The sequence below is a fragment of the Juglans regia genome, chromosome 7 (genome assembly GCF_001411555.2).
Source record: "Juglans regia cultivar Chandler chromosome 7, Walnut 2.0, whole genome shotgun sequence".
NCBI classification, from domain to species: Eukaryota; Viridiplantae; Streptophyta; class Magnoliopsida; order Fagales; family Juglandaceae; genus Juglans; species Juglans regia.
This window is the reverse complement of record NC_049907.1, coordinates 34,423,966-34,438,528: the sequence shown is the minus strand read 5'-3', so window position 1 is coordinate 34,438,528 and position 14,563 is coordinate 34,423,966. Positions and strand designations below refer to the sequence as shown.

The following is a 14,563-nucleotide window of genomic DNA, read 5'->3' as shown; positions in this document are numbered from 1 at the left end:
ATCTATATAGCATGAGTTGGGTGGGGGCATGAATTAAGAGAATTTTCTTTGGCTCATACACTCATAGCATTAAATCAGAGGTTTCATTGTAGTTGTTGGCATATAAAATAAAAGAAGAATAATGATATAGCCACCGCTGGGGACTTCTGCTAGGCTCCAGTATATGTTTTTTTATATAAATCTTTTTAATAATTTAAATATTTAAAAAAAAAAATTCACAACATCATTAAAATATACTTCCTAATCATGAAATAAAAAAATCATGTGATTAAGGAAGTATTTTTTAATGATTTTTTTTTTTTACTTTCTAATTAAGAAAGTTTTTTAATGATATTCTAAATTTATTTTATTTTTTTTAAATATTAAAAAATATTAAAATTTTTATGTAAAATATAACTTAAAAAAAACATATAAAAAACACACGTTAGAAGAGCTTCCCAGCTGGAGCTCAAGCGGTCACTCTAGCATTGTCCATAAAAGAATGTGGGAGGCAAGAAGAGTATGGGGTCACTTTTCGTGGAGCCATTGCTTCAAAAGGGTTGTTCTGCGACGTACGTGTTGATACTCAAGTGGCCGACAAGTGATCTATATATATATCTAGCTATCTTGATCTAATGGAGAAGAGAGGAAGACTAGTAATTCGCATATTCTGATCTCTCTAATTCTTTGAATTATAAGAGCATGACCTGAGATCTCCAAACTGGAATATGGATGATGACGTAAAACTAGAAAAGTTGCGTTATTTTTACTTGTCGTGAAGTAGATCGAGCGAGCTAGCAATTAGATTTTATTTAGTGATGTCAATATGTGACACAATCCGTTAACCTAATACGAATAGAACACGATAAAATAGATTAGTGTTTAGCCTTAATAAGTTCAGGTCAAAACGGATTGACCCGTTAGGACACGATAGCTTAACGGATTGATAACCGGTCAATCCGTTTTGACCCGTTAAGAAAGTTAAAATTATAATTATACCCTTATACCTAAAAAATAAAATTGTTGAGATTTTAATTTCGATATTTTTATTATTTAGATTGTAATTTTAGACTTGTAGTTAGTTTTATATTTTTTTTTATAGATATTATAATTTTAACATTTATATAAAATTCTGCTAAACTTAACTAGATTAAACGGGTTAATTTTAGGTCTGTTCAACTCATTGACATAAATAGGTCAAAACGGATTGACACGACAAGACCCATTATGTTAATGGGTCGTGCTAGGATTTAAGATTTTGACACGATAAACTTAATAGATCATATTAGAGTTAACCTATATAGTATAATATATATATATATATATATTTTGACACGACACAAACATGACCCGTTAACTCAATTTGAAATCCCTAATTTTATCTCGTGGACATGGCAATTAGGCTGTGTTTGGGTGACTAAGTGTCCTCAACACTTTTTAAGTATTCTCGTACTTTTGAAAATACTTCACATACCAAACAACTTAAAATACTCTTAATGGGACTCACAAACTCACTTCAATCTCTACTCATAACTATTCACAAACATTCTATAATACTTATCACTATTATATATAAATAAAAAATAAAATCACTATAATATTTATAACTATTAAATATAAATAAAAAAAATCGTTATAATATATAAATAAATAAAATCACTATAATATATAAATAAAAAATAAAAACACTATAATATATAAATAAAAAATATTTATCACTATTATATATAAATAAAAAATAAAATCACTATAATATTTATCACTATTAAATATAAATAAAAAAATCATTATAATATATAAATAATAAAAAATCACTATAATATATAAACAAAAAAATATTTATCACTATTATATATAAATAAAACATAAAATCTCTATAATATATAAATAAAAAATAAAATCACTATAATATATAAATAAATAATAAAATCAATATAATATATAAATAAAAAATATTTATCACTATTATATATAAATAAAAAATAAAATCACTATAATATTTATCACTATTAAATATAAATAAAAAAATCATTATAATATATAAATAATAAAAAATCACTATAATATATAAATAAAAAATAAAATCACTATAATATAAAAAATAAAATCACTATAATATATAAATAAAAAATATTTATCACTATAATATACAAATAAAAAATAAAATCACTATAATATTTATCACTTTTAAATATAAATAAAAAAAATCATTATAATATATAAATAATAAAAAATCACTATAATATATAAATAAAAAATATTTATCACTATTATATATAAATAAAAAATAAAATCACTATATTATATAAATTAAAATTAAAATCACTATAATATATAAATTAAAATTAAAATCACTATAATATATAAATAAAAAATAAAATCACTATAATATATAAATAAAAAATAAAATCACTATAATATATAAATAAAAAATATTTAAAATCACTATAATATATAAATAAAAAATAAAATCACTATAATATTTATCACTATTAAATATAAATAAAAAAATAAAATCATTATAATATATAAATAATAAATAAAATCACTATAATATATAAATAATAAATAAAATCACTATAATATTTATCACTATTAAATATAAAAAAAAATCATTATAATATATAAATAAATAAAAATCACTATAATATATAAATAAAAAATATTTATCACTATTATATATAAATAAAAAATAAAATCGCTATAATATATAAATAAAAAATAAAATCACTATAATATATAAATAATAAATAAAATCACATCATTATAATATATAAATAAAAAATAAAATCACTATTATATATAAATAAAAAATAAACTACTATAATATTTATCACTATTATATATAAATTAAAAATAAAATCACTATAATATATAAATAAAAAATAACATTACTATAATATTTATAACTATTATATATATAAATAAAATCATTATAATATTTATCACAATTATATATAAATTAAAAATAAAATCATTATAGTATTTATCATTATTATATATAAAAGTAAAAAAAAATCACTATAATATTTATTAATATTAAAAAATCACTATAATAAAATCATTATAATATTTATTACTAAAAATAAAATCACTATAATATTTATGGGACCCACACATTTATCAACTACTTACTCAAAAGTCAACAACTCAACATACTTCACACATTCAAACAACGTAAAATACTCTCAATGGGATCCACAAACTCACTCCAATCTCTACTCATAACTATTCACAAACATTCTCAACACTTCTCAACACTTTTCAACACCCAAACGTACCCTTAATGTGCTTTATTTGGGAATAGTTGCACTTTCCACGAATGGGAAGTAAGTATGGATGATCTAATCAAAGGGCCAGGTCTGTCACGTTATTAATTGGCCCTTGCACAGATATTGTTAAGAAAATTATAACTATTTAATTTGTACTTACTGAACTAAAAACAAATTATCAGTTATACATTATAAAAAAAATAGATATTTATCATCATTTTATTATGACAAAAAAAATTATTTATGATTAAACATATTTATTTTAACTAAAAATAATCATTTTATTAAAAATAACTGGTCATAAATAAATAATTTTCTTGTAGTGATATATATATAGCTTCTAAATATGAATATTATGTTATAATTGAAGATCTAACAGTACTAGTTAATATAGTTAATTAATGGTAATATATTTAAAAAGTAGATAAGCTAAAATAAATAAAGAATAATTAATGTATTCAGAAAGGTAAAGCGACAAAATTGATAATTTGAAAGTCCTAATATTGAGACCACAAAATAACTGGGACATTAATAGGAAAATGCTTCTTGAACCGATGATTGTCTGTAGACTATAAGGATTGTATTTTTTTTATTTTTTTATTTAATGGTCAAATAAGTGACTATATATTAATAAATTGATTTTTTTTAAAAAAAAAAGGTTTAAAGAGGTATATATAAAAAATTGTTAAAAATAAAATTAAAAAAAAAAAAGATTTACACTTATCGATACAATACAGGTACATCATTCTCGATCCTCTAGCATTGTCCGGAATAATATTATAATGCCCCTGCCCAACCTATGCCACCAGGTTAATTAATTATGCAAGAAATTATATATCGGTTTTGTTGCGTTTATAATACTGATCATAACATGAGCGATCAGTTAATTCAGGCCAATTACATCGACAAGTTTAATCAAATTAGTATATATACTTTAATATTAATTAATTGTATCTTTTAAGTCATAACCGAAAACCTTTTTTTTTTTTTTTTTCTTTTGGTTAATGAAATAAGTTCAATGCTGGACAAAAGGAGTACTACAGAAAAATAATAATCACATGATTATTATATTGAAGCAGCAACGAATCAACGATGCATGAATCCAAACTTTTAGCAAAACGTCCATGCATGAATGCTTCCAAACAACATGAAGTGCTTGAAAGGTTGGCCGGCGAGAAAGATGTGTATATATATATATATATATGATCCATTAATATTCGATCCTGATGATCTACACTTCATGACAAAGATCGCATGCCGGAATTAATTCATACGTACTTTCTAGTGTGGATATACAAGAGACTTATTAACACGTGTCCAAATACTGTAGAAGAAAGCCAAATTAAGATCGAAGGTGTCACGAAATATCAGCTGTAGAGTCGTCTTTTCTCATTCAAAGCTACTCCCAACCCATTCCTGATCTGAATGGGCTACAATGCCCTTGATCTCATTGATCAGTAGTCATCGCTAGCTAGCTAGCTAGCTTGTTCTTCATTATCTATTACTACTACTGAATGATAACTCACGGGGCCCATCCAAAAAGTCGCAGATCAGGTTGCAGTAATACTCTTGATCTTTCAGCTTTCAGTACTAGCACTAGTAGTACCCTATCCAGAAAGGATGGGTCAGAGAGATCTTTCTTTGTCTTCTCATGAGTTTGATTTAAACCAACAGATGATCAATATCAGAGCTTGTCTTATCATGATCCAATGAATGCATGCAGCTAGGTCTCAATCATTGCAGCTCAATATTTTTCATTTTTTCATTAGTACGTTAAAAGTTTTTAACTAGCTAATTTGATTTTCCGTCGACATTAATCTTCTTGCATGCATGGTAAACCCTTTTTTTGAATACTTACATTGCCTTGTGATGAAGTCTCCAGAAGTAAAGGATTTGGGCAATATTTTGTAAAAACTGTTTGTCAAAACTTTCAATCTTTGAGATCGAGTTATCTGTACGTAGATTTTATGCTCCTCTTTCTTTCTTTTTCTTTTTCTTTTTTTGTGCGCCATATGGTGCATGACGTACACCAATGCATCATTGTTTTATGGAAATTCTATCAAGCACATGATCTAAGACAAGTGTACGTGGCAATGGTATATGTAAAATGAATACCGATCGAGATGATGCTTCTTTGACGAAATTAAAAGGAACAGAAAGTGGTATCAATTAGGTAGGAAAGAGCTAGCTAGCTAGCTAGTACTGAGTATAATCACTACACATTAATTTTTTTAACACTCAACTTTACGTGTAAACATAGATAACTCTAAATCCAACACATGATTGGAAACATTGACGTTAAATGGTGGAAAAAAATGGCATTAGGTTTCAATATTTAATTAACATGACAAAAATAATAAGTTTTATGATCATTTAATGCTTTGATTATATCATGTAAAATTATCATTTATTTTAAAAGTTTAAATTGATGAGAATATATAGATTTTATTATTATCATTTTTATATATTCGAGGAAGAAAGTTTCAAACCCAAGACCTCCATTTTGAAGGCTGGAGATTTATGTCAATCAGGTTACAGACCTTTGACGATGGATTTTATTATTTATATTTACGCCTTAACGACAAATATTGCTTGAAGAATCATTTGTCATGCAATTATATATGCTTCCATAGGTTACGTACCCGGTACCCCCCATCGTTTGGATTCAGAGATGAGTTGAGATGGTTTTAGATGAATTGAATAAAATATTGTTAGAATATTATTTTTAATATTATTATTATTTTGAAATTTAGAAAAATTGAATTGTTTATAATATTTTATGTAAAAATTTATAAATGTTATAATGATGAGATAAAATGAATTGAGGTGAGTTTCGAATCCAAACAAGTGATGCGATGCATGACAGGATGCCTCTTGGAGGTTGTCACTTTTAAAAGAAACTATCATATTTTAGTAGTTTAGTCTAAGACTCTAAGCACCGCCCTCAAATACTATATGAACATTATTGAATCATATTCCTTGAGAGTTTGAATTTCTGTGATTTATAATCAATGTTTTACATTTTTCCTAATTTTCAAACTGCACGCGTAGTGGAACAAGGCCAATTCCATCACAACATTAGTATATATGCTTTCCCGGCCGGCGCCTACCTTAAGTTCATCCCATTTAGACACCCTAAAAACTAGCTAGAGTGCCGGTGGGCAAGCAATGACTTGCATGTGATGACTCTAAAGTTATAAACTTTTACTATATAATATATATATATATATATATTATTAGTTATAAATATTTGAAGATGTATAGCAAGGAACATTACAAGGACCCTTTATTTCCTCTTTAGTTTGTTTTCGCAGATGAGATAAGTTGAGATTAAAGTTAAAGAGTTGAATAAAATATTATTAAAATATATATTTTTTAAAATTATTTTTGTTTTGAGATTTGAAAAAGTTGAATTCTTTATTTTATTTTGTGTGAGAATTTAGAAAAGTTGTAATGATTAGATTAGATGAGTTGAGATAAACAGTAAAAACAAACGATGATGAGTTCAACCATGGCCGGAATAACAAAAACTCGATCTGAAAATGTTTCCATGAGATAACCTTAAACAGTGACAAACTTGTCAATTTTTTCTGAGTTTCTTCTTCATTTATCTGGTGTTGAGAACTATTCACTGGATATACATGATCTGCGTATTTAGAAAGAACTTCTGAAGAGTTTTCCATGAGCATACACCAATATTATGAAAAAGCACTGAACGATGCTACTCATAATTTAGTTTACATTGAGGTTTAGCTTATAGCCTTTGCCTTCAAATGTGACAATCTCCAAAGTATGGGGAGCACTGGGACCCCTATTGGTCAGATTGTCGGACCAACAATGATAGGGAGAAGTACTAACTACTAACACTTGCAATGTCTAAGCAACATGTATTTAGTAAGGACATGTCCGCCCATTTTAGAAGAGTTTAAAGGCTTAGCTAGTCTTGGGCTCAATGATGGACCCCATTATAAAAACAACTTGGTGTTGCAGTGAATATCAACTTATGAGGCATATGCACATTGACCCATTTGGGTGAATCTATTTTAAAATCTTTGCCATTCCATGTATACTTAATCTCCTTGCCAAAAAAAAAAGGAGCAGAACCTGTTAAAATAGAACAGAAGTATACATTCGGCTAAGTCCCTCGTTGTATGAAAACAATCTGAGTGAGCAATTGATTAATTGGACCTAAACAAAGGACGAGTGATAAAAGACAATTGCTGTTGAGTGTTGAGCATGCAAGATGTTAGGTTGATTTAATGTAACAAATAACTATAAATTATCCGGAACTGCAACTGGACTTTGAATATCACAAACTATTGCTATACTGGATTCAAAATAACATCTTGATGTAATTATTTGACAAGATCTACCATGACCCAGCTCTCTCTCTTTCTCTCTCTCTCAACACTGAAAAAAAACAAAACAAAACAAAACTCCTACACTGACTTGCAAAGAATTCCTGGACTTTACTGTTGAGCACAACTTCACTTGTGATTTTGAAGATACATCCCAAATTACAGAACAAGGTTCATGCGCACAAATTGTTGAATCTATGTAATTTTGTTCCCATTGCTGTGTGTACTGAAGAATTTCTACTAGTTGGTGCAGTCAAATCCATGGCAAATAGAAAGCCAGATTATCAGGACCAGAAGGAACAAGATTCCAAGAACCACCAGCTTTATTTTCATGTTTTGATACCACATCTTCCGTCTAATTTGTGTTCCTTTTTCTTTGTATAATTGGGCCTGAAAATTCCAAAGAAGAAACTTGTTCAGTATGAAGAAGAGAGATAAAGCCAAAAGTTGCTCTTGTTCTGCCAATTACCTGCTTACGCAAGTCTTCAGTCTTGTCAGCAATACTCGTTAGGTGTTCCCCCCTATCAAGAGCCTGAAACGCATATATAAAATCAAATCGTGTAACATGCAGCTTCTGTTGCATGGTTTTCTTATAATGTAAGAAATGGTGCAACTTAAGCAAGCAAAGTTAATGTTAGAGATATTTGCTAGCCACCCTGCGAGGGTGGGTCTTTGGCACTCTAGAGGAGAGTGGCTTGGAGGCAACAAAGCTGCCGTTAGTTTATTTAACAGAGTATGAACGGGATGATTTAATTGATAAACTTTGCAAATTCATGGAGAGAGAGAGAGAGAGAGAGAGATAGATCCTGTTTTGAATTTTGCTACATATAATCACTTTTGCGTACTCTATGTACTCCATTGATGTGGTTGGCCAAAGTAGTTATTTTATATTAAAACAAGTGACGCAACCAATCACATCAGTAGAATGTGCAAAGAGTACGTAAAAGTGACTGCACATAAAAGTTTTGAATTCTATATTAGTGCCAGCATAAAGAGAACCATAGATGCATATGGTTAAAGCATCATATAAAGAATCCCCAAAAACAAATTTGAGCAAATGTACAGTATTATTTTATGACATGAAACCTCACCAAGGCAGGGATACACAGTAATGTGGTAAAAAGAACAAATTTTAATTCAAAAATAAACTATTACCTTGTCAATATTCTCCAACATGATACTTTTAACTTCTGAAACTTGAGCCTTCACTTTCAACAACTCCTCAATCTCTTCAGCATGGTCAATAATATACTTCATGTGCTCTTTCATGATTGGTCTGTAAACTTAAATTTGCTTTATTTTTCACCTCCTAGCAAGATTTTCTGTTCAAATGCATAGATATTTAATACATCATATTCAAGAGTCAAACTTACATACCCGAATTCCTTGTTAAGACTTTTGGCCATAGCTGTATCTGCTTTACCACCCCCATATCTTTTCCTAAAGTCTGCCTTCATCCGTTCCAAGAATGCAATAGATATCTGCTTGCCAACAGATTCATTGGCCACAACACAGTAAGCTGCAAATCACAAAGATCCACAATAAGGCAGTCAACCTATTAAGAACTAGACTCAATGGTTAAATTCTCAACTATTTTATCTAAGTAACTAAAACATCTCCAGTTAATTTAAGTCACTCTGTGCAATTATGTGATCGAGAGAAAATAGTAGATTCCTTATTCATCATATCAATATCCAAGCATCAGATCTGGTGAACCACTTCAAGTACTGAACAAAAAAGCATGTGATATTCCACCACAACTATTTTGGCCACTTCACATAGATTCGAAAACCTTTAGACTCAAAAGATTCTTAGAAATAAATTATGACAACAAGACATTACGAAACAGGCATATAGCTATGGTAAGGGTCCATCTAGTGTCGTATACAAAGGGGGGGGGGGGTATACATTGTCTGATATGTATCCAGTATCTGAAACAAAAAATGCTCTGATGTTGAAGAATGGGAGCCACGTGGCCTAGGATATATACCATGAGAAAGGGTTCGACACTCTGCGGGACAACCAAACCAGTGCACTTTCATAACATAGAAAAATGTTTTGATACAAATCCGGCTTTTATATCAATCCAGCCGCTCCCCCCAAAAAAACAAAATCCTCCCTCATGTCATGCATGTGATTCTCTATTCCATAAACTGGTAAAATAATTAAAACCACTATATTTCAGCTTCAATGGCATAACAGGACAGAGCCCATTCACAAGTTCCATATTAACGGAATTCCTTACCTCACAGGCATCCTTAATGGTAAACCTCATCGGAAAATCAAAAATAGAAGATGCCTCATACAAGGATATTTCCCCACAGTGAAGCAAAGCTTCAGCATTAATATTTTAGTCATGAGGTCGGAGATTATAAGTTCAACTGGAGCATTAAAAAAGGTAAAAACTTGTGTCGTGGACTCGTGTACGCATGCCTGGATTTACTGCACATCCTGATTATCCTCCTCCTGCTAACTTTAAGGCCTGGTTTGGTTATCAAGATGATAAACTACTCACCTTTTTCAAATCTAAAAACAAAAATAATATTAAAAAATTATATTCTAATAATATTTTATTCCACTTTTAACTTTTATTTCATTTCATTTCATCTCACATCTCATATGTGTAACGAAAGGAGGCCTAAATATTTATTCTGATTTTCTTCATTTCATACCCACGAATAGCACATTCCACGCCCAACAGCATATATGATATATCCATCAATCAATCAAACAAAGGTCAGCCCTACAGACTAATACTTCTATTATAAGAAAGGAATTCCTACAGATTAATACCGATCAATCTCAGTCCATCTAAACGTGTTCGCTGGCAATTTGATAGCACGATTTCTTGGGAAAAAGTTGAACTCGTGCTACGTTACAACGGGCATCTGAATCAAGCTAAATTTCCATTAAGTATTCAGAAATTATGAATATTTGAACTCTTCAAAGAGCGTCAAACTCTGCTACAAAAGAACAACTTTTTTTTTTATAGAAAAACAAACAGAAATAACTCAACTAATTCACTCTCTGGGGCTAGAAACAAGTACCGCTCATTGAGTTTTCCGGAATATAACTACTTTGCTCACGTTAAGAGACTCTTTAATTCCTTGGAAAACAAAACGACATGGGAACCCCGAATGCAAAAAGTTAGATTTTCAACTATTTAGTATTTTCCTCAGTTAGAACCCAGAAATCAAAATATACATGCGAGTGTTTGGGGCCAGATCCAAGTACTTCCTCTCGCAATTCAACTTCCACCTCAAAGAAAAAGAGTAAAATGAAAAGGGAAATTTTACCATAACCATCTTCGACGAGAAAATTGAAGGTGTGGTGGTCGCAGGTGTAGGTGAACTTGTTGTTGGAGGAAGGGAGTTTCTGCAGGCACTGAGCCGCAATCGCTGGGAAGTTGCCGGTAAACTCGGTGTACTCGGCCAAGACCACGGTGCCTCGGGCCACAAAGGTGTATATGAACGATTCCTGACTCATTGTTTTCTCTCTCTATGCAATGATTTAGCTCCGAAGCAGGATAGAGATGGAGCAAGACGTGATCGAGAGAGAGAGAGAGAGAGAGAGCGAGTTCAGAGCTCGTTCCGATTCTTTTCTACGTTCACAATTTCTGGGATATTTTGGCCTGTTTCTTTACTTTTTCTTTTTTTTATTTTAAATGAGCAAATAGGAGCAGCAATACAAAAACCAAACTATTGAAATAAGAGACCAAATTCAAGTCCTACAGAATCTGTGTGGGGACGTAGAAGGAATGCATCTAGTCAAGAGCAATATTATATATAATTGTAGAATATGTAAGTATCGTATAGTCATTTTAAAAAAGAAAGAGATTTATTATTAAAAAAATAAATTTTTTTTTCATATAAATCTCGTATTTATTTATTTTTTTTAAAATAACTATACGGTACTTACACAATCACGACTGTAAATATTATTTCTTTTTAGTGATATAACCTGTAAACAGTAAGGTTGTACTCAGTAAAATTAGCATTTATGATCGACTTAGATGGCCTTTCATTACCTAACATCTTCTAGAAGTGGAGTGATGATATTCATAAATAAATACAACTATTTTCTACTCTTTCATTATTTCATCATTTTCTCGCTTTGTGTGATAAATAAAAATGATATTTGTAGTTGTAGTAGACAGTATAACTTTCGTGCAATTTTTTTAAAAAAATATAAATAAATATGAGACTCAAATAAAAAAAAAAATTATTTTTTTTAAAATAATTATACAATATTTATGCACTCTACTATACGTAACATTACTCTTCTGTTGGTTTCAAGTCTGTAAGATCTATCTCCGTTGCATCTGGATGTCATCCACTTCGTTTGAGAGGTTTCTAGGCTTCCTTACGGTTTCTGTAATTCTCTTTAATTGGTCACAGTGTTTGGGATATCTTGGTTGTGGACCCTTTTGTTCTTTACGAGTTAGAGTTAAGAACAATCCGAATCCAACATTCGATAATCGATTGGATATGGAGCAAGCTGCAAGCCTCCCCGCCCAGGAGTTGATTGGCCAATATGATTCTCTACACAGCATCTATGCAGGAAAAGTTGTTCAACAGTTTCAGATCACCTCGGTACTTCTTTATATCTATAACAAGTTCTTGTGTGACCATGTCTTAAAAAAGTGACTATGTTCTTGTCGTAAAAGGTGTCAAATAAAAAAAAAAAAAAAAAAAACATAATCAATGGAATTGTTTCGTTTTATCGATCTTATAACATTCTAGAGAGTCAATACATGTTTTGTTTTGTGTTCAGCACAATGTATGTATACATCGAGTTGAGGTAACCTAACCAATACCATTGATTAGGTTTGGAGAAACATGCATTCATTGATTGGGTCCATTGACATGAGTTGTTCATTAATTGATGAAAATAATAAACTAAACATAAGTCAAAAGCAGGCGTGAATGTGGTTTGATGTCTCCTTCATGCCTAATCACATTATTCCCAAACTTTGGAAAATAAAAAAAAAATTCTTCATGCCGTTGATTTCCTTTTAGTAATCTTTTTTCTTTTTTTAAATTAATTCGTGTTTTGTTTGTTGGTACAAATTTATCTTGAGTCAAATCTTCAAAGTAGGTATGCTTCCTATGAATGATGGATCCACTTTCATGGGTCATTTTCTTTAACCTGTTATTTCTACCCTTGATAGGTAAGTAGAGTGAATTAAAACTTTTATAACTTTAATATTATTTGGAGAGATATGAATATAATAAGTAATACTACATACAATCGTAAAGTACACAAACGTTGTACAGTCGCTTTAAAATGGAATCGGTTTCACAATTAAAAAATTATTATTTTTTCATATAGATCTCGTATTTTTTTTATTTTTTTCAAAACAATTACGTGACGCTTGTGCACTCACGACTGCAACTATCATTTCTCAAATATAATATGTGAGTTTTGTTGTATTAAATATTGGGTTTTGCTACTCATCATCCCACACACCACATACTACATTAATTTTATTTTTTTTTTGTTTTATTCTTTATAAATTAATTGAATTCTTCTACTCATCATCCATTTACTACACATATTTAGTAAAAAAAAAAATTATATGTGGTGTATGGAGATGATGAGTATATTTTTTTTTAATATTAGGGTTGATACTACTTAAGAATAATATTTAATATAGAGAGGTCTCTATATTCAAGTTATAAAAAAAAAAAATAGATTAGAAAATTATAAAAAAAAGAAAAAAAAAAGAAACGTAGATTCAAGTAAAGCTCTGTTTTTTTTTTTTTTTTCCTTATTATTAGAGATAGAAATAATGAGGATGCAACGCATGAGTTATGATATGATCATGAGGATTTTGGTAGTGGGTAACAAGGTGAATGTTAATTATTCGTCCATTTCCTTAATCATCTATTTAAAGGTAGGATTAAAGTTAAAGAGAATAAAGTAGTAAGCTAATGATTGAATGTTTAGTACTCTATATTTGCCAATTACAAGGAATGAGAGACATATACACATAATTAAAACATTTTAGAAAATCAAGTGGATCTGAAAAAGTGGTAGGTAAATCACTTGCAAAGCTATTCAAACCATTACGTTAAGATAGATGAGTATTCTCATTAACTTATATTATAAAATAGATCTAACGTATTATATCAAATTATATTATTTTATGTTAAAAATTTATGATCTGATTGACATAATCCTCAATTTTTAAAATGAAAGTCTTAAATTTGAAACTCACTCCCTCCAAATGTATAAAAAATAATTATATTATTTTATAAATTTGTTTTTATAATATTTTTGTATAAATCTAACACATTTCAAATCTAAAGTCGCGATCTAACCTTGGATTTCATAGGGTCGTGAACTTTGTTTACAAAATGCCTTTTCAAATTCTAATAAAAATATATCTATTCTCAAACAACATATATTTCTTCATAAACATCACCCATTTCCATGAACCTTAAAAAAAAGTTCTCTAAAATCTTGTTAAAAATATTCCTAGAGGTTCTACTATTTAAATATAGATATGTAAACATGAAAAATTCTTCTTCTCAGTCATTATTCATCACTCTACATCTCACATTTTGTAAAAAATATCCCTACACTCTATGAAAAAATTATAAATGTGAAGTGTGAGAGTGAATAATGACTGATACATAATATTCCTCGTGTAAACATATCCCTTACTATGTTAATACTTATATTTATAAAAAATTTAAATTATAAATGTTTTTCTAATATATTAGTAGATAAATATATAAAACATATTAGGCCTCGTTTGTTTTTACAGATGAGATGATATGAATTGAGATTAAGTTAAAAGTTAAATAAAATATTGATAGAATATATTTTTTTAATATTATTTTTATTTTGAAATTTGAAAAAGTTGAATTATTTATTTTATTTTATATGAAAATTTAAAAAAATTGTAATGATGAAATGAAATGAATTAAAAGAATTTGTGAAAATAAA

The 14,563-nt window shown here is 29.0% G+C and overlaps 1 protein-coding gene across 1 annotated transcript; it reads right to left on the bottom strand.

The window, feature by feature from the left end:
* Positions 1-7,504: 7,504 nt before the first annotated feature.
* LOC108995090 (vesicle-associated membrane protein 724) lies at positions 7,505-11,275 on the bottom strand. Its single transcript, XM_018970594.2, has 5 exons — positions 10,906-11,275; positions 8,987-9,128; positions 8,765-8,885; positions 8,079-8,141; positions 7,505-7,999 (listed from the first exon to the last, which is right to left on the bottom strand). The coding sequence occupies exons 1-5, from the start codon at positions 11,093-11,095 to the stop codon at positions 7,850-7,852; spliced, it is 666 nt and encodes a 221-aa protein (XP_018826139.2). The 5' UTR covers positions 11,096-11,275; the 3' UTR covers positions 7,505-7,849.
* Between the last annotated feature and the right edge of the window lie 3,288 nt (positions 11,276-14,563).

Excerpts from the sequence above, each read along its gene's own strand:
- LOC108995090 (XM_018970594.2), bottom strand. The coding sequence starts at position 11,095 with ATGAGTCAGGAATCGTTCATATACACCTTTGTGGCCCGAGGCACCGTG. Across the intron at positions 9,129-10,905 it reads TCTCGTCGAAGATGGTTATG|CTTACTGTGTTGTGGCCAAT; the intron begins GTAAAATTTCCC and ends TGTGATTTGCAG. Across the intron at positions 8,000-8,078 it reads CTGAAGACTTGCGTAAGCAG|GCCCAATTATACAAAGAAAA; the intron begins GTAATTGGCAGA and ends TGGAATTTTCAG.